The following is a 22770-nucleotide window of genomic DNA, read 5'->3' as shown; positions in this document are numbered from 1 at the left end:
AATTTAAAATTAAGAGAAAGTATTATTTTTTTCAAGTATACCGTAGATGAAAGAGTATAAGATTCTCAGAGTGCTCCCGTATTACCGGCTCTACGGTAAAGCATGTATACACAACCTCATTCCGGGAAAAGGAAGAGTTAGGTCAATATCACCAAAGTATGAAGATTGTAAGCGGGGGGGAAATAACTTATTGTGCCTGAGAGCTGGCAGCTACTCAACACGTCCAAGGCTGAGAGCAGGTATTCACTTACACATTTGTTTATGATAAACATTTTGTAAACTCATCGTTTTCATGTCTAAATGAGGCTGTTTCTTTTTGACGGTACAGTAACTTCGGTTTGTTGAATTCCAACTTTACAAGAAATGAGAAGTCACGAGTGGATTATGGACTAAAATATACTTCGACTTCCTATCGTTTTATTTCGCAGTCTTTTCTTAGTTTGTTTTTGTCTGTAGCCCTAGACTGACTGAAATAACTTTTTAAAAAAAAATCTGATTTACCATTCAGTCTGGCAGAAGAAGAATAAGATGCACTGATAATTGGATCCCTCCCAAATCCCTGTTGAATGATGATCAGAGGTATGTTACCTTGTTCCAGGAAACCACGCCGAACTGTAGCCTTGGCATGCCATGACTTTTCAGCTATTACTAGACATAGTAAAAAAAATTACAGTAGCACCACAGTTTGATTTCAGATAAATGAAACTCTGTCCTGATTTGTTTCAGAAATCGTGATTGTGCTGCATCCTGTCTCTGTGTGTGTGCCTGTGAACCACAAGGTGACTCTGAGAGTCCGTGCTGAGGGCACAGGTATCCTCAACTACCAGTGGTTCACTGAAGACGAGAAGGAGGTGTGTGGAGTTTACTTGTGCACTGAATACAAGAATTAAAATCTTCTGCCAAAACATTCCTCTCCAGAGACATAATCATTATTTTGTTTTCCAGGTTCCCGGTGGCAAAAAAGCAGACTTGACCATCGCAGCTAAACAAACTCGACTCTTTGTGTGCCGAGTTAGTGACCACCTCTATAACTGTGTGTTCAGCGACTGGGTGAAAGTGAAGGTGTTGGACATTGATAAATCAGGTGTGCATTGTGTGATTCTCATCTTGAATTAGTATGGTACTTGTGTTTTTATTGCATATCTGTTAGTTGGCAGTGAATACATTGAATGCATATTTCTAGTTTAATGTTGTGGGGTTTGATTCTACTAGTTTCTTTTCAAACAACATCAGGTTTGCCAGTAGACTGGACGGGCGAGCCGCACATTGCCATCAACCCTAAACCCCAGACAGTCAGAAAGGGGACGAAAGTCACTCTCCGCTGTTTAGCCTTTGGCATCCCAGCTCCTTACTATCACTGGTACAGAAATGGACAGCCACTCCTGGACAAAACCAGTGACACACTGCAGGTGAGGAAGGATAACAAGGAAGTGTTTACGTACCTCAGTCCTGACAGTGTTTGTTTACACAATGCTTTACTGACTGTGTCATTTTACCTACTCTGAATCAGCCTTCCCTGACTATGTAATTCATTTGGAAAATGTGGCTAGTATTGTCGGTACAATATCGTTTTGATGTGCTGGATCGCAGAAAAACAAGCAATGGTAATTATTTTATCGTTTGTGTTACGTGTAGATTGAACATGCAACAGCCGAACATGAGGGATCATACCTGTGCTCAGTATCTAACGTCTTAGCAGAGAGATGGACTGAACCGGTCCAGGTTGAACTTGGTAAGTCAAAGCTGCTACTTCATTTAAAAAAATGACTTGTACTTGATTAAAAAAAAAAAATTCAGAATGAAATCATCTTTTAATAGATTAACTTCCTTTTTTTATTTAAAGAAACGATTGAGAAGCTGCGTTTTTGACACACTATTTTCATTCCACTGAATTAGCACTTAGGCTTTATGTTGTTTCCATTATGCTGGAGGTACTTTCCAATTTCAAAAAGGAAGTTGTTCGACTCCAAATAGTACATGTCCAAGCCCTAGACACAAAACAGGAAAGTGATGTAAAGTGAAACTAGTTCTTGCTGAATGTCTACTGTTTGTACATTAATCTGTGGTATAGGCTACAATACTTAGCAAAAAAAAAAAAACAACAACAGCTGGGCTGTTCAGTTTGAGTCTGCTGGGCAGAATCATAGAAGTTGAGATCTTTTTTTATGCAACTTTAAAATACTAATGTAATGATTCTCTATTTTAATTTCCTCTAGAGCAAATGCACCAGCTTCCTCCTCCTGCACCCACAGGTAAAGAATAATAAAAACACTTAAGTAAGATATTACGATATGCATCAGCTTTACCTTGTGTGTTTGAAAATGCATTCTGCTCTGATATTATCTTTCAGCCTCTGATAAAGTTGCCCTACTTATTGGCAACCTGAATTACTCCAACCACCCTGGCTTGATGGCCCCCATCATGGATGTACACAAGCTGTCCAACCTCCTGCAGCAGCTTGGCTTCAGAGTGGTTTCACTGCTGGATCTCACCAAGGAGGAGATGCTTGCTGCTATTGACAAGTTCATTCAGCTCCTTGATAGAGGAGTTTATGGTGAGCACAAACTACCAATACTTATTTTTTTGGTTAAATGAGCTTCATTCCTCAGATAGGTTTAATATTTCAACTGGTGTTTTGTGGCCATTATTAATTGTTGACCACTTGTCTTGGGTCATGACACACACATACTCATACGTATGTGTGTGGCTGACTGGGCTGTAAAGTGTAAAAAGTAGTGTATGCAAAGTTTCCAACATTGTATGTAAAGAACTTTCTGACTGGCTGTGGCACTTTTATGTTATGTTTATAGAAAATCAGACAGTCGACTTGACCTTCATATTCCTACATGTGACCTGTGATCAGTTAAACGGGGTTTAGAAAAGACAACATACAGGTAGTTAGTTGTGTGTGAAAACTGAATTACCAAATGATGGTAATGATAAACTAAAAATGACAGCAGAAGCGTCCTGCTGTGTCATTTTGATGCTGTGTTTCTATTCTCCATGTTTTCTGGCTGACAATGAAACAAATTTCACAAAGACGAAGAAGCACATTTTTTTAATCACACTACTGTATTTTAGTCAGCCATATCTTTTTAATCCCCAGTGTGCCTTTTTTCTCTAATGCTCCAAACATTAAATATTACTATGTCAGGATTACAAAATAAGTCCAGTGCTGAATGTATTTCTTAATGTCTTGAAGGGGTAACTTAATGTGTATTTTATCAACATTTACAGGACTTTTCTACTATGCCGGTCATGGGTATGAGCGTGCTGGGAGAAATTACCTGGTAGCTGTTGACGCTCCACAACCATACAACCCTAAAAACTGCGTCTGTGTGCAGAGGGTCATGCACAGCATGCAGCAAAGACAGACTGCGCTGAACGTTATCCTACTGGATACCTGTAGAAAATGGTAGGTGCAGTAAATAATCTTTGTTCCTCTTAGAGATGAGTGCCATGTGGATATGCACATACTGAATCACACAAATGTAGAATATTTTATTTTAAAAAGTTTGAATTAGGTTGAATTTGTCGGGCTATGTAACCTATCAGAATTCTCTTAGATTTTTGTGTTCTTCTAAAAAACGGTATTTTACTTTTTCAAAGGTACAACCAGGATTGCATGCCCTCAGCCATCACGCCCCTGGCACCTAGTGGGAACACTGTTTATGGTTATGCCACGTATGTACTTTTTATGTTTTACAACTACCACTATTTACTTAGAACCAATAACCTTACCAACTTACTGATAAAAGCATGCAAGCACTGACCTAGGAATACGTTCTATGAATAAAGTCAAAATGCTGTTTAACATGACGTACATCAAAAAGGCTGACAAAAGGTTTGCTTGCTCTGAGTTTTTTTTCTCTTTTCTTATTGTTGCAGGTGTGAAGACGCTGAGGCTTTTGAAGTACAGGATGGGGGGAAAAGTACTGGAATCTTCACCAAGTACTTGAATGCGCACATCCTGCAGTCTGTGAAAGTCACACATGTCTTGGAGAGGGTGTCTGAGGGTAAGAATTGTCAACAAGGCTTCTAAGAATTTACCCAAAATGTTGCTGTAAATCTTAGATCATTTCAAACAATGCTGGTTTTTATCGTACGTTTGTGGGTTTGAGTACACCAAATAGGAAGTGGTTGTTTCAAGTGAAATATTTTATGGTTACATCTTTGGGGTTCCCCAAAAGGTGCTTACCCTTTTTCGATTGTATCCCTTCATTATAGTGACAGTTTGTTCAGAATGAGGGTAAACAGATCTGATGGGAACAGGTCTTTCTCTGGTTTGCAGAAAAGTTGTATAACTGTAAGCAAATCCTTTTCAGTGTTGTTTACACAGGACTTGTAAATCTAGCCGTGACAGAGCCTGGTTGGAGGAGTTATCAGGTTGTCCTGTCTTAAGAGCCTGTTTGTCTGCTTGATGCGTCTCTGGTAGAAATAATTTTTCGAGGTACCATAAGCATGTGACCTCATTCTCTGGAAATTTACACTGTTGGCTAGAGAACAGCAAGAAACCTGAGAGCTACAGGGTGCAAGACAGCTGCTCTGCCTTTTGGGCAGCCCCTGCCTCTGCTCTCATGGGTTCACGCACAGAATCGGGGTCGGCTGAGATGGTCAAATAAACAATGGTTGTTTGAAATTAAGCTCTTTGTTTTTTTGTTTTTTTTTATTAAATAAAATTCTGCCAAAATGTTGTAACTTTAAAATCATCATGCCACTACTTTCAATATCCGCTCATCTTGTTGCTGACTTATTTAGAGATGGAAAGAGAGAGGTTGCTCATTCATTATAACCACATAGTGTAGACAGCTTGCTCAAAATATCCCTGAAACCAAATCTTCTCTAATGTGAAGTACAAATCTCTATTCAATGATTTGAGCACGGTTTCACTACTGGCCCTGCTAGTCCGCCCAGTTAACTAGTGTAATGACTTGTTTTGTTGCATGTATTGAGTCTTGTGAGGAATGGTTCCCCATCAATCATCCAGTCCAGACAATCACTTGCAATAACTGACTTTGTTATTTAAAATTTCCCTAATTTCCTCAATGCTGTTTGTCTTTTTGTTTTATGCTGAATCTGATACGTTCCTATTAATTTCACCCGGCTATTGCGAAACTTGGGGCAGACACATCATCGAATGAGTGTACATACATGTGCTGTTGTGTGTGGATGTGTCAGGGTTGATTTTCTCAAAAAAACGTGTCGAATTGCACAGAGTAACACGTGGAAGAACATCCTGGAAAATTGCATCCAACGTTTCTGAAGTGCTTTATGTCCGGGTATTATAGGGATGACATTTCTCACCTGGCATTTTGTCTCTCTGTCTACAACAGATCTTGGAAGAGACCCTCTAGTCATAGGCAAGCAGGTGGTGGAGATAAAACACACCCTGACGGAACCCAGGTCCCTTGCAGACCCAGTTCGCACCACCGGCCACACAAGAGAACTCCACCTGCGAGATGCCTGTTGGAGACAAGCAAATGGTGAGTAAGGGAATTTTCCCCAAATGTACGCCCATATGTTTTTTCCTGTTTGTCGAATTATATTTAAGACGGAATGCGAAACAAATATAAATTTATTTCCATCAGGTTAACCACATTTCCTCTTCTTGGTCTCTTGTCACCTTGAGTAGGAGATAGAGATTGTCCTATTTACCGGTACTCCTCCTCACTACTCCTACACTGCAGCATGTGTCAAACCAAGTGCAGAAATCTGGTTTAGTGTGGTGGTTTCAACAACATTCAAAAAGCTACTGGTTGCTTTTGAGGAAGTTGAATCAGAGGATTGGTGTATTTTACAAAAGTTTGCTTTTCTGTTAGATGGAAGGAAGTCATTTTTTATAATCTCAAAAATTCCACAATTTAACATTTAGCCTCTTTTTATGTTTTGTGTTCTTTTCCATTGCGTAATCTGAAAATCTTTCACCCTCTGGGACCAAATAAAGGATACAAATCTCCATGCCTTAAATTAACAGACCGGATGGAAAGTTACTGATGCGGTTCTTAAAAGGCTCTACAACATCACATACTTTATCTTAGTGTTTTAAAACCACAACACACAGGTTTGGAACTTGTAAACACGTGTTTTCATCTCCTTTCAGAGCTACCACGGAAGAAGCGGCTGATGTTCCTTTGCGGGGTAGAAGTGGAAGTGAGCTTCTCGGCTTTGTTCTCAAACGTCTTGGTGGCTTTTGCCATTGTGAAGACTACAGGCCCCAGAACCCAGGACTGCACCGTCACTCTGAGCAGCACGCCTGTAAATATTGTTTTCTTCAGTGTTACTGTCAAGTTTCATTTCATTCATATAGAAACCACAAGAGATATATGCAGTGACAGTCTGATACATTTAGATTAACACCCTACTGAAGCGAGACTTTCCTATTCAAGAGTTACAATATTAAATATGAGGTTTTAAAATGTGAGTTGTATCTACTACATCACAAATTCCATGCTGCTTACTGTAGAGCGGTTTCCATTATCCAACAAGAATCTCTCAGTGATGATAATTCACCCCCATGTTTCACATGTGAGATATTGTGCCCAAATATGGACTTCCAGTCTGCTGCAACCACTGACAAAGACAAAGCAGGAAGTCCTAGTAGCCATGTGCCTTACGTGTACCTCCATTCACGTTTTTCAACCTTTGACAAGCTTGCCATCTAGTGGCTGATTTGTGAATGCATGACTATTGCAGTTCATTTCTAGCAGCGTGTCAGGGCTAGGCCAGTGGTAATATTGTGCAGTTTTTTGGAGGGTTGACTAACATGCTTCATGATTGTTGTTGAAAATAATGCTGATGCTTACAAAGTATTTTATGCTCTTAATCCTTAGACAATGGAAGACTTGTTATCCGGCCCTTGCAGGTCAGGGGAGATGGACTCCCTTCTGTTTATGACATCTGAAAAGCCAGACTGCTCTTTGCGACTTTGTGCCCTTCAAAAGCTGAAGGTATGTCCTCCATGATATGTACACGTGTTCCTATAACTTAGCAAGTCTTAAAAAGAAAGGCTGGTACAATGTGATAATTTTTTTTTTTTTTTCACCTGGCTTTGTTAGGAATCACTGGTCATCAAAGTGGATCTACACTATACACACATTGACAATCAGCTGCGCGAGACAGACAGTCTAAAGGTGGAAATAGGAAAGCCTTTGGTGGCATCGTGCAATCTTCACAGGAGGAACCATGCACCAGCAAGCAAGAAAAAAGAAGGGGCTTCTGTTCAAAGTATGGGCAACATTTCAAATGGAAAACAGCTGCGCCAGACTCTGGCTGGACCATGTCGCCCTTGCACAAGAAAGGCAGAGTGTGCTCCTAAAGTTGCAGGTACAACAAGCAACGAACCTGAAGAAAACGATGAAAATGAACTGCAAGACTATACTCTTTGCCAATAGACTTGCCTGGCCCCATTATTGTAAATACTATATTGAAAGAACTGAATGTTTTTTTTACTTGTATGATAAGGAACCACACAGATGTTGATCATGCCTCTTGTTTTTGTGATGGTTGATAATGAATGAGTGAATGACTGAGGTTTGGCTCTGTGTTGCCGACCATCCTTATTTTTTGGCACAACACAAGACATAGCCTAATAACACTTAATTTTGCTAACCACTAAATAAAGCATACATTTTTTTTAACTTATTATAAATATCACTTTATAATCAATGGCAAGCTGGCTAGCCTAATTTTGAGAATAAACTTGAGCTACTGTTGATAATTTATGAAATAAATTACTTTTATCGATCGTTTGAAACCTGGCTGTTCCATCTATTCTAGTCTTATATAGGCTATCCACCAAAATGTATTGTTGCAATTTTTGCAATAGTACCTAACGTAGGTTTTAGTTTTGATACATAGGTATTTTATGTAAATGAACAATAACACTTCTGGAGTGTCTTAACCAGTGTGTAACCAGAAATAATCAGAATCCTAACTTCGTTTTGGTAAGTGACGTCAGACCACTGAGAACCAAAACATCAGTAATGTGCTTTTGTGTGGTTTCGGTGAATGTCTAACAGTAAATGAACAGAAAAAGAATACAATAAAATATGCAGTAATGTTTTTACGACGAGTACCGTAAAATTACACAAGCCTACTAAATGTATTGCATTTTCTTCGTTTTAGTCGCTGCAGTGTAAAACACAAGAATTGCGCTTTTTTTATTTTGCCTTTTAGAAAATGTTATTTTTTTTTCCTTTTCTTCTACCTTGACTTTCTTCCCTTAAGGTACTCTGATTATAAACCGAAAGTCTTGCCCTGCAAAACCGGCTCCTGCTAGCTCGCCGTGATCGTATAGTGGTTAGTACTCTGCGTTGTGGCCGCAGCAACCCCGGTTCGAATCCGGGTCACGGCAGGATGGTGTCAATAAATCGGGGATTCTTTTTTTTTAATTACGTTAGTCCTACTTTCTGTTACAAGAATTATAGTATTTGATCCCAACGCAAACACATTTATTGTCATTTACTTAAGCAGACCGTTATTTCATTTTTGACTGCATTAGTCCTTTATTGTTCCCTAATTGTTTATATTAGGAGTTATCAGCCAAGAAGTCTGCAGAAAAGATTTGTTTTAAAAACGAGATGTATTCCATTAGTGTCTGTGTCCTATATAAACCTGCCACTGCTTCTTGATTTTGCTCCATATAAAAGATTTAGTTTCTGTTTTGCTTATTGGAATTGTAAACTGGGATACTTGATTTGCCCTTAATCCATTTTTAGCGAGGTGATCTATAGGCTACTGTCTCATTACCTTTTATGTTTACATAAAAACTGCACATTTATTCTATATAAAGCATCCATGCAGTTGCATGAGTCAGTCAGCTCCTACATTGTCCCTATTTCTATAATGTTCCTATACGGTCTCCCTTATGAAACTATAAAAGAGTTTCCCTCCCCCTTTACTAGATCCCCAGTTGGTTATGCATTTATTCAAACATGTGCTCCCTTTCCACCTTATAATGCATTTAATATGACGCGCTACAGATTCTGTTTCCTGATAGTGCTCAAAGGGACCAGTTGTTGTTGGATGCTTTCCTATCACAGTGTGAAGTAGTGAACTGCAGTCTGTTGTGCCCTATCCGTAATCTTGCTAAAATTACCTCCTCTCACCGGTTTCCAATCCCTGAACCTGACTCTGGTTCACTCATGGTTTGTTTGTATTTTTCTTTGCATTGGTCTCAACCTCAGGTTTTGATAGTCCCATTAGGAACCCACTATAATAAGACTTCAATGTCGTGTTCTATTGTTCTTTCGTGATATGATAACTTTATACAGGACATGGGATATGCCTGGTTTAAATGATACTACAGAGTGCAGACACAATTACTGCAAATAAGGACTTTTATTTTTTTATTTTTTTTCAACTTATATTGCTTACTCCAATGCAGGGTCGTCCAAATAGCAAACAACTGAACTGTATTACAGATAATAAATCAGAAGTATATCCACTTTTTCAGTTTTGTGACTTGGTATTGATGCTGCTCCTGTTTTTTCTTTTTTCTTTGTCTGTCTGAATATGCTCTAGTTATTTGTGTTCAGTATACCAATAAAAAGCTCAAATCTGCATTTGTATTCCTTGCCTTGAATTGCAGTAATTATGTATCTACCTCCAGAGCCTGTTATAGCCTTATAGGGGTATCAGGTCAAATAACAGATGAGCAAAACTCTATTTCACCGACTCTCACAGATGTTGCTGTTGCTTCACCTCCCAGCCAAAACTTGTTTTTGGTGTACCTTGTCTTTCCCAGCAATCTTGTAATATTCTTGTAGTTGGATGATTATTATCATGACCTTTCAAATGAATCCAATAATTGGTCACTGTTTCCTGCACAAAGGCCTTTCTCCTGTCTGTACTTGGAGTGTGCACACAGGGAAGGATCTCACTGCACCCAAACACAGTAGGTGCTCTGGATGGTATCTAAGCCTGTAAGAGACGTTTCTGATGCAGTATGCAACACTTCCAAAATCTAGCCGTGATCTGCTGAGAGTGAGGTAGCCTGTATGTGTTTGAGGGATACAATATTTACCCCTCAGTCCAACCCACCAGACCCATCATCACATTGATAACTTCTTTACACGTATCAGTTACATTTTTAAAATGATCTTTCCACATTAATCTGGTGTCAAAATAAACACCTTAAAAAGTGAAATGTGTAAAGTGCATTGCTTTTGTTTTGTCAGCTGTGTGAATTTAAATCCCCATTTCTTCCCCCCCAAATTCCACTTAATTGATCCTCCAAATCTGGTTACACAGCTCCAAATATGCCATTTATCACAATAGAGAACAGTAGAGGGCTTATCACTCTGCCTTGTGGAGTTCCATTTCTACTACTTTAACGTAAATGATTATTTTATTTAAAAAGTCAATTATCCAATTATACATTCATTCTTTGATTCCCATTAAATGCATTTTATTAAAAAGTCCCTCCTTCCACAATACATCATAAGCTTTGTCTACACCAAAAAAACACAGTTGCTACGTTTTCTTTATTAATTAACTTGTGCCTTTCTTATCACATCGTCAAAATTTAAGACTCAATCCAAAACACCCCAGCCTTTCCTAAATCCTCTCTGACACCCTGCTATTAGTTGTTGCTCCTCTAAATAATAGATTAACCTTTCATTAACCATATGTTCCATTAGTTTAGATATATGTGATGTTAGGGCAATTGACCTATAATTAGATGGATTACTGGAACTGTTTCCTTCTAACCTGCTGGAGTGCTTCCCTCTTCCCAAACCATATTATACAATTTTAATACTTTATATAGTCCTTTGAAAGTTAAAAGTTTCATCATAATATATCATATTTCATTTTCCTGGCGCTGTCATTCCAGCATAAGATACTGCTCTTGTTCATCTTCAGTACTACTCTTCCCTTAATGCATCCATATTTTGAGATTTTGTATCTTCTCTTCTCCCAGATTATTTAGTCAGAAATGAGATCTGATCATCTCCCTTAAATTACATTTTGGACCAATCAAGAAATAGGCCTTATATTTAGTTGAGTTTTGTTTCATGTAGTTGACGGCTTGGAGTGGAGAGGACTTGTGTAAAATCTGGATATCAAGTCCTGCAATCGAGACGTGGATTATCTCATGTTCACTTAAATATAATTGTGAAACTAAATATAGCCCACATGAAACCAGTAAAACATTGTTTATACAATTGGGGGAGTGACTTCTGTTTAAAATGGACTAACGACGTGTTGCCAGCAGGTGGCAGTCGACTACATTCAATATTCACCTGCTATGACACAGGGAGGCGTTAACATGAATAATGCATCGCTCCCTTTTACGGGTGCTTACCTTAACTTTGAAATAACTATTTACATTTGTAAAAAAAACAATTAGAGTGATATCACACCTAAGATGGGTTAAGTAAGTATGTCATGACTGTGGTGGGTCCAAATAAGGATTCTCATGAAAGCCTGTTTTTCAACGACAAGTCGGCTGGGATAGATATTCCACTCATGTAGGCTGGATAGCCTCTTGATTTTGGACTTCTTTGATATTGTATGTAGACTAAATCACAAACCCAATACAGACTTAGTGTAGCCTACATCTCTCAGCATAAAGAAATATTGGGTATATGATTAGGATTTGTTTTCAATCACCAGAGTTTTTTATTTAAAAAATAGAATAACATAAACAAGAAAGAAAGCAAATGGTCTATTATTTTTGTTTTGGTCGTTTGAAATTACAACATTGCATTGTTTAGAAAAAACAAAATTGTACATTTAAACCCAGTGGGGAAATGCCACGCTCCCATTGGTTCACTTCGGCGTCAGTTTTCGTTAGGACCCGCCCGCTCGCTCAAGTGGCGGCTGTGAATGGTGAGAGATAATCCTCGGCTCTACCACAGACACACAACACGGCAGAGCAGTCTCCGGATCTGGATGCGGGCATCCTTGGATTCTGCTCTTCTTGGCACGGGCCCGCTGCACGAACAACTTAAAGGGGACAACAATGGTGCACGCCTCGGCGGCTCAATCCGTGGCTGCTGGCCGTTCAGGGGACCGGGGACTGTGGTCAATGTGACATTCACTCGCACGCTGGTGTTGAGTTTATTGTTCTGGTTCTAGACGCAGCGGAGCAGCGTTTCTTCTGAGAAGATGTTGAGCAGATTTATGAGTGGCAGCATCAGGAATCTTGAGCGAGAATACAGCTGCACCGTCAGACTGCTGGACGATACGGAATATACCTGCACCATTCAGGTTAGTCACCTGTCGACCACAGGTTTTTTTTTTTTTTTTTTTTTGTCACTCCGCAGAGCACTGAATAGAGCTGCGATTGTGTCTGACCTGGCAGACAGAGAGGCGAGTGTTTGAGCAGCAGAGGGACCTGCATGTCCCACTGCTGGTGTCTACCAAGACAAAAAAAAAAAAAACAGCCCTGGAATGCAAACATGTAGAGTTAGTCTATTTGTCATTTCAAATTACTCTTAGGACATTTGAGGGACTGTATTTTTTTTACTCACATGACCCACTATTGCCGAGTGGTTTGTGTGGCAGGCTGTGCGAGACGTCAAGGAGCTCTGTAGGACAGACATGACATTTCCCTAGAGCTCCGGTTGATGGGCTGTCAGAAGCACATTGCACTCTTAAACACAGAGTTAAAAGGAAGTATTAGCCTATTTTCCTTACGTATTTATTAGAATAAGGTTGTGTTGCGTACCTGAATATTGCTTGTTGGTTCATCATCCAGTTCCCCTAAACCTTTGGCATCAATAATGCACATGGGGTATCCCATTGCTCCTCTGACGAACATGAACCATGAAGTTCCAATGTGGATCCTGTAGATTATAAAACATGGAGATAAAACGTGTTGTTGATGGATGTAATTGTGATCACTCAGTGAGCCATTATGTGAATTTTATGACATGTTATCCATAAAAAATATCTTTTTTTTTTTGCTGGAGAAAAAAAAAACACCTCAGAGATATTGTCTTAGACAGACTGCTTGCACAGATGAAAACAGAACTGGGGCCCTGATGTTAAAAATCCCTGCTTGTTGTGTCACCACTACAAGCAATGCTTTGATTATCTTGCAGTTTAATGTTCACGCTGATTCAAAAAAAAAAAAAGTAGGTGAGAGGGCCTGTCAACATCAATAACAAGACCAAAATATTGTTCCCTTTGTGGAGGCTCTACAGTTGTAGGTGTAAAGAAATCCTTAGAGACTTTCCTGAGTCAGCAACATGTAGACACATTAAGTCCTCTCTGCACAAATTAGAAATATAATCTGCGATGTGAAACAGTGAACATGACGACAACAAGGAAAAGTGTTTGATTTCAGTAGGCCTAATTTTAACATCATCAGCAAGCCTTACTGCAGTTGCCTCTCTTTTCTCCCACACATGCAATAGTGAAACAGATACTGCAATTACTGTAGATGGTGACTGTGTGCCCAGGTTGTAAACAGACCTGCATTTCTGCTCTGAGCTGAGCACAGAGATGGAGCCGGGCCAGATGGACTGTGAAGCCAGCAGGTGTGCTGCTTGCAGTAGAATCGTGTGGTCTGGGTGGCTGATGACGATACAGGCGGAAGGAGGGGTGTGGAGAGAAAAAAAAAAAGGAGAACGCTCCAGCTCTGTTGTGACTGTCTTGCAGCTTCCTTTATCTTTCTGTCTACACCAGAAGCTGGGGAGGTTGTAGGCTAATCCACCTGACATTGAGTGTGTGCCTTCATTGCTCCAATTTTTTTGCAGGCTTCTGGCTGGCCAACATTTAAATCACCCAGGACATAGGACACCTAGACTCAGGAATGCAAAGTAAGAAGCATAACTAGGTCATATATTCTCCGCCTCGTATGATCTATCGCTACCTCAGAGTGCGTCCCTGTCTCTCCCTCTTTCTCTTTATACCTTCCTGTTTCAGGTGGTTGAGATTTTACTCCCACTAAACCGAACTTCTCCCTAAATTGTTCAACAGCTCAGAATTCAGATTTCCTCCTGACTTTTATTGGTATCCTTTTTCGACACTGTACCAACTTTTTCAGTGACATGGACATCTTCATGGTGTTGATAAAACCGCCCTCAGCTTCAGACGTTCTAATCCAAAATATGGCGCACAACAGCTGAGCATTAAGCATTGCCGGGAGAGGAAAGGGAAGAAAGTGTTTCCGTCTTTTTAAGCCAGTGGCAGCTGTAATGCATGAACTTAAGTTTTTGCTTTAATGAATTATGGATCCTTCCACCATGTTTGGAGGGAGGAAAAAAAAGTGAACACTCATCATTACACAGCCCTGTAGACTTAGCTCTCGTCTAGTGATGGGTTGATGGAAGTGCCTGAAATCCTCAGTTGCCCTCGGGCTTCTTCTGCTCTCAGAATTTAATGCAATGTTGCAGCAGAGAGTAAAACTGAGACTTCAGCTGTGCCTCACTTTTGGTCTCTTACATCTGTATGTGTGGACATACAGATTAACCAAAATGTAAAGAAGATAGCACTGATAAACTGATAAATCAGCCGATAATTAGCACATCAAGTGACTATCGCTAACAGCTCATTTTATCGCAGATATGTGCTGATATTATTAGTTTTATTTACCAGTCACAAAGCATTTTCCTTTGAGTATCTTTGTATTACGCTAGCAGTTCTCTTTCACCAGCAGAGTGAGCTTTATGGATTACAACGACCGTTTTCACCCTCCAAAGTGTCAAATGGTCATGCACGTACATACACATTTACTTTCCAGTTAAGCCACCATCTTTTCTTCATTATATATCTTTTCCAAGTGTTTGATAACTATGAGGGATCAATGAAATAAATGTGTATATCTATATATATATATATACAGATGGAGGATAGATCTAAGAAAGATATAGGACAATATATTGGTATCAGATTTTTTCTTTCTAATATCGATTATTGATAGTTTCAAAGCATCTGAATTCAGGCTGTTTATCCCGAGTTTTTCCACCCCTCAAAGTTCTGTCTCTCAGATTGTGCATGTGTAGAAGCATTGAATGTCGGCTCCTCGTATTTTTCTGGATCTTAAAGTCTTAAAGTAAAAGTTAATTCAATTCAATTCAATTCAAAAAACTTCATCTTTGTCCCCGAGGGGCAATCCAAGGGCACACAGAGCAGTAAAATAACGACAGTGCAGGTAGACTAAAACATTTAACCAAAAATATAATAATAATTTAAAATACAACATTTAAAAATACAAAATAAAAAACCAAAAAATAAATGGTTAAATGGTTAATGGTTAAATTTGGTTTGTGGAGAGGAGGCAGAAAGAGAGGGAAAAATACATTCTCTACAGACAAGGGGGGGGGGGGCATTGTTTATCCCTAAAAGGATGGTTCTGCTTTTATGCAGTTTTTTTTTTAAATGGAAAGAGTAGGGTGTGTTTTGGTTCCCTTCCACCCAAGTCCTGTTTGTGAGCATACGTCATTTTGTCAAGTTTTAGCTTTTATTATGATTTCTGAAAATGCCTACAATGGAAAAAGTATGATGTAAGTCATGGATCAAACTTATTTTCTCCGCTGTAAATTTGATAAGCATTCCAAAAACCCTCCAGTGTTTGGTTGTTGTGCTTTTAATTAATTTTGGATTCATTGAATGGCTGTCAGCATAGCGATCTGGCCTACTCAATTCCAGATACCGAGTTAATTATAGTTTACAACCTGTGATTTCCCTTGGCTTTCTAATAACTGTTTTGTTTGAGGAAACCGCTACCAACAGCTTTCAGGGCAGTGCCACCTGTTATTTAGGGCTAGCAATTAGCAACTTTTTTATTTCATGTTTTACTTATCTGCCTTTTATCTTCATGGTAAACTGTTTGGTTTATAGTATGTCAAAAACTGAGAAAAATAGAAACATTTTCACAACTTTTTCCCAAATCAAAAAAGTGATGTCTTCAAAGTATTCTGTAAAAAAAACAATCCTACCCAAAAACCAAAGCTTCATCATTTATTCATAAAATCTTCAAGAAAAGCAGCAAATCCAAACATTTAAGAAGCTAGAATCAGCAAATGTTTGAGATTATGATTCTATTTTGTTTAATCAATTAATTGTTCTAAATAGTTGGGCAGTGTCCTGCAGTCTATATGCAAAGGAATCAAATGATTATTTGATGTTCTTGCCTTTCCTTTCTGCAGTGACTGAAATGACTGCTGCACAAGTTCTCCTGAAGTCTGCTGACATCTTGTTGGGGGAGACTGCCGGGGGATGGGAGCCTGTGTGTTTTGAAGGGCTTTATTTTGAAGTATTGTGCCAGGGTCTCAGCTGTTGCTACGGCGACTCCACAGTTACTCTCACAAAATGTGAGATCAGTTACTGGTCAGGTTTCCACTTCCAGAAGACCGGACAAACACTTGGCTGTCACACAGTAAGGTGATTTACTTCCTGAATGCCAATGGAGGGCACTGGTGGTCGCGCTCACACCGACCAGGTTGATCTGGGCTCTGTCCAGTCAGGCTATAAATGTAGGCTATAATTTGTGGTCAGACAGAATACGACTAATCGGGAGAAGGCATGAACTGCTAGTTTTCTTTTCTTTTTCTTTTTAAACAATAAAATCAACAATTATTCAATCTGTATTTTGAAGAACAACAAAATTCAGCTTTAGACCAAAAAATGAGAAAACAAAAAACTGCTCTGTTCTTCCGTTTTTTTTTTGTGTGTATAAAAAATAAACAAAGAAAACGAGCCGTTTAGGCCTTCTCCCATTCAGTCATACCCTGTCTGACCACTAAACTATACATTTATACCCTGACCCGAACCCACCGTTCCCATTACACACATTCAGTTTGGTACCTTTTGTGATGTCATCGTCATCAGAGCTAATCAGCTGTTGGCTGTTAGAGCTCACATGAATCTTTGTTTAGGAAAATTGGAAGTGCAATTAGGGATGAGTTTTATTTAATCCCTTTCCAAAGAAAAAAAATCAACTATATTACTGAATAATACTTAATATGTTACTTAACTTTATATTAAAAATATCGTATGTCTGAATTCCATTTAGCTGTGTTTGTTTAACTATCATAGTAATTTGCATTGGGATTTAGACTGTCACAGTTAAATGGGGCGCTTTAGAAGCACAGAGCCATTCTAAGTGTTTGTTTTTCTATAAGTCAAATAGTCTGCTGTGAAGAAAGCCTACACCAGAGTAATACATTTTGAAAACGCTTCTTTGAAAACGTATTTCTTTTGATTTAACAAACAAACCAAAACTTTATTTTTCTACTATTTCAGGTGCCCTGTTAGCTATCCTGATAGAATGGGAACCCCCTGCACCATGGCTGAGTTTAAACCACAGCAGCAACCCTATTTTTATTCAGACAACCCGCTCTTTGATTAAACTCCCCCCCCCCTTCTTTATCTTCTTTCTGGTTTCTTTACAACTTTCACATTCTGATAAAGGCAAAAACGCCCAAAAGACAAAGAATAGCCCCAAAAATGTAGAAATCTGACCAGATATCAGTGACTGAATTTTAGATTTCTGGAAAGCATTTGATATATCAGTGTTTGAAACCCAGCTCTAAGTACAAATGAGCTTCACTTTTTCTGATTTGAGCACATTTGACTGATTAATGTCCTTAATCCTTGCATGTAGCAACCTCATGGCAAAGATGCTTTAAACACAGCTGCAGTGTTCAGTACGACACTTCCAGGTGGTGACTGCAGTTCTTTGCAGACTTTGATGAAAGGACATCTTCCTGCACCAGGTTTTCCAGGTATACAGTTGATGAGCCTCGGTTGCAGGAGTGCATGCTTCAGTTTTTTGGCCTTGCAGGTGTGTGTGTGTGTGTGTGTGTGTGTGTGTGTGTGTTGGTAGCTCATGGAAGACACAACACGGCTATGCCTGATATGAATGATTAAAAAGTGTGCTAGGTCTGAAAGTTTCATGAGTTACCTCTGGAGACCGTCACTTGTGTTCACCAGCAGCACGATAGGCTGGACCTGTGGCGCATGGCTGCTTGCAGTGACAGATAAGATCGCCATAGAGACTATCGAGACTATAGTGTGAAGCAGAACATGGCTCTCCTGCAGCTTTAGCAAATCTATGTAATTGGTATTTGATCTGTGGGAGCAGCCACATACACTTTATTAGTCACGCCTTGTTGATAGTGAAAGGTCTGCTGCATCGTGTCAAAGTGGCAAAGGACCTCTTCTCCGTTTCCTGCGTTTTGGTCCTTAATCTTCACCCTTTGGATTTCCTTTGCCGTCTCAATCACAGTGCTGATATTCCAGCAGGGTATTAAAAGGGAAATTAGAGTTTGCCTGACCTGCATTGGCTTACCCGGATTCACGAAGGAGCTTAGCTGAAGACGAGGAGCCAAATGAGTCTTTTGTCATGAGCTCAGGACTTTTTCTCTCTCCAAAATGTCATCTGCTCTCAATCAGCCATATCAGGAGGCTGAGGCCACTAAATGTAGCTTGTTTTGGTTTGTCTCACCAAATGGCCCGCACATATTCCCCAGTGTCTCTTCGTACATTACTCTCTCTCTGTGTGTGTGTGTGTGTGTGTGTGTGTGTGTGGGCTGGATGGAGAGCAGGCAGACAGTCTGTCAGTGTGTCAGTAGCAGTCTGCTGAGCCCTCTATTGTGCTCTCTGGGATGTATTGGGTGACAAAGAGAAAAACAGAGGGTTACGCTCCACCTGGAAGCATGAACATTAAGCATGCCTAACAGAGCAATATATACACATGGTGACTGGTCTTCTAATGGGAGAAGCAGACCAGAGCAGAGTATTGTGGGTTATGCTTTTCCCCTATCGGGCCAAGGTTCACTTTTAGAAAAGAGGCAGCCTACAGCTATAGTAACAGATTGCACAGCTTGTTGGTGATATTTATATACTTCAGTGGCCTCATAAATGACTAAACAGAGTGTAAAGCAGTGCGAGTCTTGGTGTGGACTGAAAAGGGAGAGCCTAACTCATTTGAAATGTGGAAAACACGTCTAGCTAGGCTTTGATCATTAACAGATAATGAGTGGTTTTTGAGTATTCTGTGGTTATGATGCACGGGAGGGATGCACCACCTCAAGCCAGAGAGTAAGTCTGATAAGAGCCACTTCAAAAGCTGACCTCAAAAGTTTTTAGAGCACAATTTGATATCAAACAGAATTCTAATTGCAGCATTATATGAGGCTCAGCATTTCCTGATGCTAGACAATATAACAGACTGTTGGATGTTGGGTTTAATAATGAGACGCTTTTTTTGCAGAACAATCTTTGTTGTGTAACTGCCCTAACATTTTTATTTTTATTTTTTTTGGAACAGTAGCTGATGGATCAAAGCTTTTTCACCATGCATTGTGAGGCACTAAAGTGTGATTGAATACAAGTTCTGATGTAATCTCTATTATAATATTTCTGCATACCATTGAGAGGCGGCTGGGCAGAAGATTTCTGATGTCAAAGTTTGAGTATTCTGTCCAATTGCACTTTAGCGTGCTTTGGATTGTGTGCAGGAAAACAGTCAGTTGTATCAGAGGTATATAAGCAGAATGTTGCACCCTCTATGCAATCCTTGTAACTATTGTGATTGACTGACAAATATTTGTCAGTTTATTGATCTCTGATATCATGGAAGAAGTGCTGATAACAATCCGATTAGATGTAGTCCCCAAAATCTCAACACCAACTCCAACTCCATTCCTTCATCTTAAGAAGCTAGTTGGACTGTGTGAACAAAGAAAAATTGTCTTTTATCGTCAGAAGCAATATCGTTTTATCTGCAGGGTTCCCAGTCTGATCTTGACAGATGTCACTGCGCTGCTCTCTGTAGTCAGACTCTCCTTTTTGTCTTCTGCTCTCTACATCCTCTTCATCTCTCTGGTTCTGATTGTCTTCCGGTCACTGGGCTCTCTGCTGTATTACAGAATCCACCCTTTGTCTAACTTTAAACTTCAAGGCCCTGTCACTCTGTGCGTCTAATGAGGAAACACATGGATATACCAATACTAGAGGAAAATCCAGAACTGCGCTTTAAAGTCTTTATATGTGATTTTTCACACTTAAATGTAATAGAAATCAAGTATATCCTCTGAAAATAACTCTGTGAGTCATGACTGTCTACAATGGGTGCAACACCCGAGTCCCACTGTCTGTGGTGTTTTCAGAGTTTTCAGAGTCCTATCTTCAGTTTGTTTACATCGTCGGGACAGCTGACTCCTCCCCTCTCGAATAAAAGTTGTTTAATTGAGGGACTAGAGAAAAGAAGAATAACATACTGTACTCACTGCTTAACTGTGTTTCTAGATCACGCTCATTTCAGGTAAATTTCCATGCAGTGTGAAGATATGAGCATAATAAAGATCGCTAGCATTAGCATGCTAACACAACAATGCACCGCGAGTTGTTTTGGTTTCATGCTGGCGCTCAAGGGCGACATCTGCTGGATCAAAAAAATCGCATGTAAAGCCTTTAAAAAATACTGATCCACAGTATTTAAGTTTACATGTGAATCGTTTTCCGCTGTTTAGTATATATTTTGTAATTAACAGAACATGCATTGATTATTCGTTCTCTCTTTAAGTCCACCAATGTTGTCACTCGTGAATAATTCTTGCTCGTACTCTCCAACACAAAAGTTGCTGTGTGATGGAAATTATTTTAAATGTGGGTGTCATCAGCACTCAGGTCACATGCTGAGCTGAAATCAGACACGTTGGCTAACAGAAGAGAAGAACTGATGCTACAGTGAAGAACAGATATAAGTCTCAGTTTTTTTACTCTCACTTCAGTCTTCAGTGCATCACTTGATGTCCTACGGTGGAGCTTTTTTTGAAGAGAAAGAGTGGGCGCTTTTATTTACGAGACACATTTCTCCTTTCTCCCTCTCGTGCTCCTGCTATTTCTCTCTTCCACTACACCCTGATCTTCTCCATGGGTCACCTCTTCCTCTCTCTGTAGTATCTTCAGGCTCTTGTCTCTGCTGCTTGCAGCTTCACTGCAGGTTTTTTGGGAGCTAATGATTGCCTTTTCTACCCTCCTTCTTTCATCTCCCCTTTTCCTCCATCCATTCCTCAGTGTCTCTTGCTTATTGTCTTTTCAGCAGATTTCCTTGCTCTGCTTGCACTATGGGATTCAGTGTAGCCCCGGTTCAAGAAGCCATTGATGGTGGTGTTTTTGTTTGTGTGTCAGAATAATCCAATGTTTATAAGGATATGGTTACACACCTACTTTCTTTGTGCGATATTATTCATGGTCTTACTCTGCGTTCCTCTCACACTTCAGTACAGTAAATACACATTACTGTATTGGTGCTGATTTTGCTTTGACTAAGTTTTCCAGTTATAGACACTTTAGCTGAAGAAACATCATACTGTAGATCATCACATTTTCCACAATTAAGCAAAGACTTATTCCAAGGTTGAGTGTATCCTCTCGCTTTCAGAGTCCGTGTTTAACCACATTTGTGGTTCAGATGATTCTCATATGGCAGCTAGATTCATGGATCATGTCTGTCGCTGATTCAACATCAGAATAATGATAGAGTAAGATGATTGTCAAAGAGAATCTACCAGGTTCTTGAGGCTTTGTTTATCTTCAAAAACAACAGAAAAAAAGAAGCTTTTTTATCAGTATCAATTATGTAGATGGTTCTGTTCTCAAAAGCAGTTAACTCCAGCAGATAGTGAGTCATGTTACAATAAAGCAGAAGTGTAAACTATATGCAGACAGGGTTGAGAAGTTCAGTATCAAAGTTAAGTTCCATGTTTGAAAGAATGTTTTATTTAATAGGATTAGAACTTCATATCTTAGAAATGATGAGTGCCCTGAGATCGGATGCAGGATATTAGTATGCCAAACGTGCATGGTGTTAGAAACAGAAAATATAATGTCAGCAGAAGCCCTTCCTTAATGAGTGGTTGTGCAACTTACAAGCTTGGTGCAGTAGGCGATTTGCATAAAGAAGCCTTGCACAACCTGTCCACTGCAGCAGGAGAGGACAATGGATACTCTTCATACATTTCTGTCCCTGCAGCTCAGAATAATAAAACAACTCTAAACATGGAGGGTAAACCTGGAATACAGTGATCTATCTGTTTCTCAATCTAAGATCTGTTCCTCTGTCCTGTAACATTACCTTCATGATTTCTGTTGCTGTGACCCAAATTTGAATAACTGAAAAGGCTGAAATGATAGTGGGAGGTCAGAATTTTGTAAAGCAATAAGGAAAATGTATTTACTTTGTATCAGCAATGCCTAGGCAATGACCTGGTCAGCATGCTGATCAGCTGACATGGTCCAGTGCATCGGTTTCTTCATGGTTTCAAAGTGTAAACAGAAATACCTTGTTCAACTAATCCATATTTTAAACTGAAGGTGAAGTCAGAATTTCCACTGAGAACTGAAAAGTCTTGCTTGGTTTCTAATATGTGCACAGTGCTTTGCTCTCATATTGGATAATTGCTTGCATAAAAAAGAAATTAGTCATTTCAAATTGCAAAGATTTGAAGCAGAAGTGGTAACACACTGTACCCCTCTTTCATTATTATCCCTCTTAATATTCAAAAGAATAAGATAATTACAGCTGCTTGCAGAGTGTTTTATATGTTTACTACAGGAGAAGGTTGGCTTATCTTAAGCACCGTGTCTACTGAAGAAAACCACACGCACTCTTACAAATGAGTCCAGCTGTTAGAGGAGTATTACACCCTTTCATATCATCTTCACACAGATGTGGCTATAGGAGCCTGCGGAGAGGGCGGCTTAAGCTGCCCTGAGAGTATAAGGACTATTCATATTCTGAGGCCTTTACTTCTGTTTTACATCACTCTGTTGAAAAGAGCAACAATACACTACACTGGTGGGCTTGTT

The 22770-nt window shown here is 39.5% G+C and overlaps 2 protein-coding genes and 1 non-coding gene across 4 annotated transcripts in view; all 3 read left to right on the top strand.

The window, feature by feature from the left end:
• The first annotated feature begins 126 nt into the window (after positions 1–126).
• malt3 (MALT paracaspase 3) lies at positions 127–9341 on the top strand. Its single transcript, XM_061035335.1, has 15 exons — positions 127–239; positions 509–579; positions 727–851; positions 946–1084; positions 1234–1409; positions 1636–1732; positions 2217–2252; positions 2351–2554; positions 3238–3415; positions 3610–3684; positions 3889–4016; positions 5334–5483; positions 6101–6255; positions 6831–6947; positions 7056–9341. Exons 2-15 carry the CDS (start codon positions 567–569, stop codon positions 7389–7391), a joined length of 1929 nt encoding a protein of 642 aa, XP_060891318.1. The 5' UTR covers positions 127–239; positions 509–566; the 3' UTR covers positions 7392–9341.
• trnah-gug (transfer RNA histidin (anticodon GUG)) lies at positions 8282–8353 on the top strand. Its single transcript has one exon. It is a non-coding gene; the product is annotated as a tRNA-His (tRNA).
• Positions 9342–11865: 2524 nt separating the features above from the next.
• LOC132972473 (FERM domain-containing protein 5) overlaps positions 11866–22770 on the top strand; it is a 60012-nt gene continuing 49107 nt past the window's right edge. For both annotated transcript variants that reach the window (XM_061035334.1, XM_061035333.1), the window contains exon 1: positions 11866–12213. In XM_061035334.1, coding sequence (XP_060891317.1) covers positions 12112–12213 — 102 coding nt within the window. In that variant the 5' untranslated portion in view covers positions 11866–12111. The remainder of the gene's footprint in view (positions 12214–22770) is intronic.

This window comes from Labrus mixtus, chromosome 4 (genome assembly GCF_963584025.1).
Source record: "Labrus mixtus chromosome 4, fLabMix1.1, whole genome shotgun sequence".
NCBI classification, from domain to species: Eukaryota; Metazoa; Chordata; class Actinopteri; order Labriformes; family Labridae; genus Labrus; species Labrus mixtus.
The sequence above is the reverse complement of the archived record's forward strand: the minus strand, read 5'-3'. Positions and strand labels throughout refer to the sequence as shown.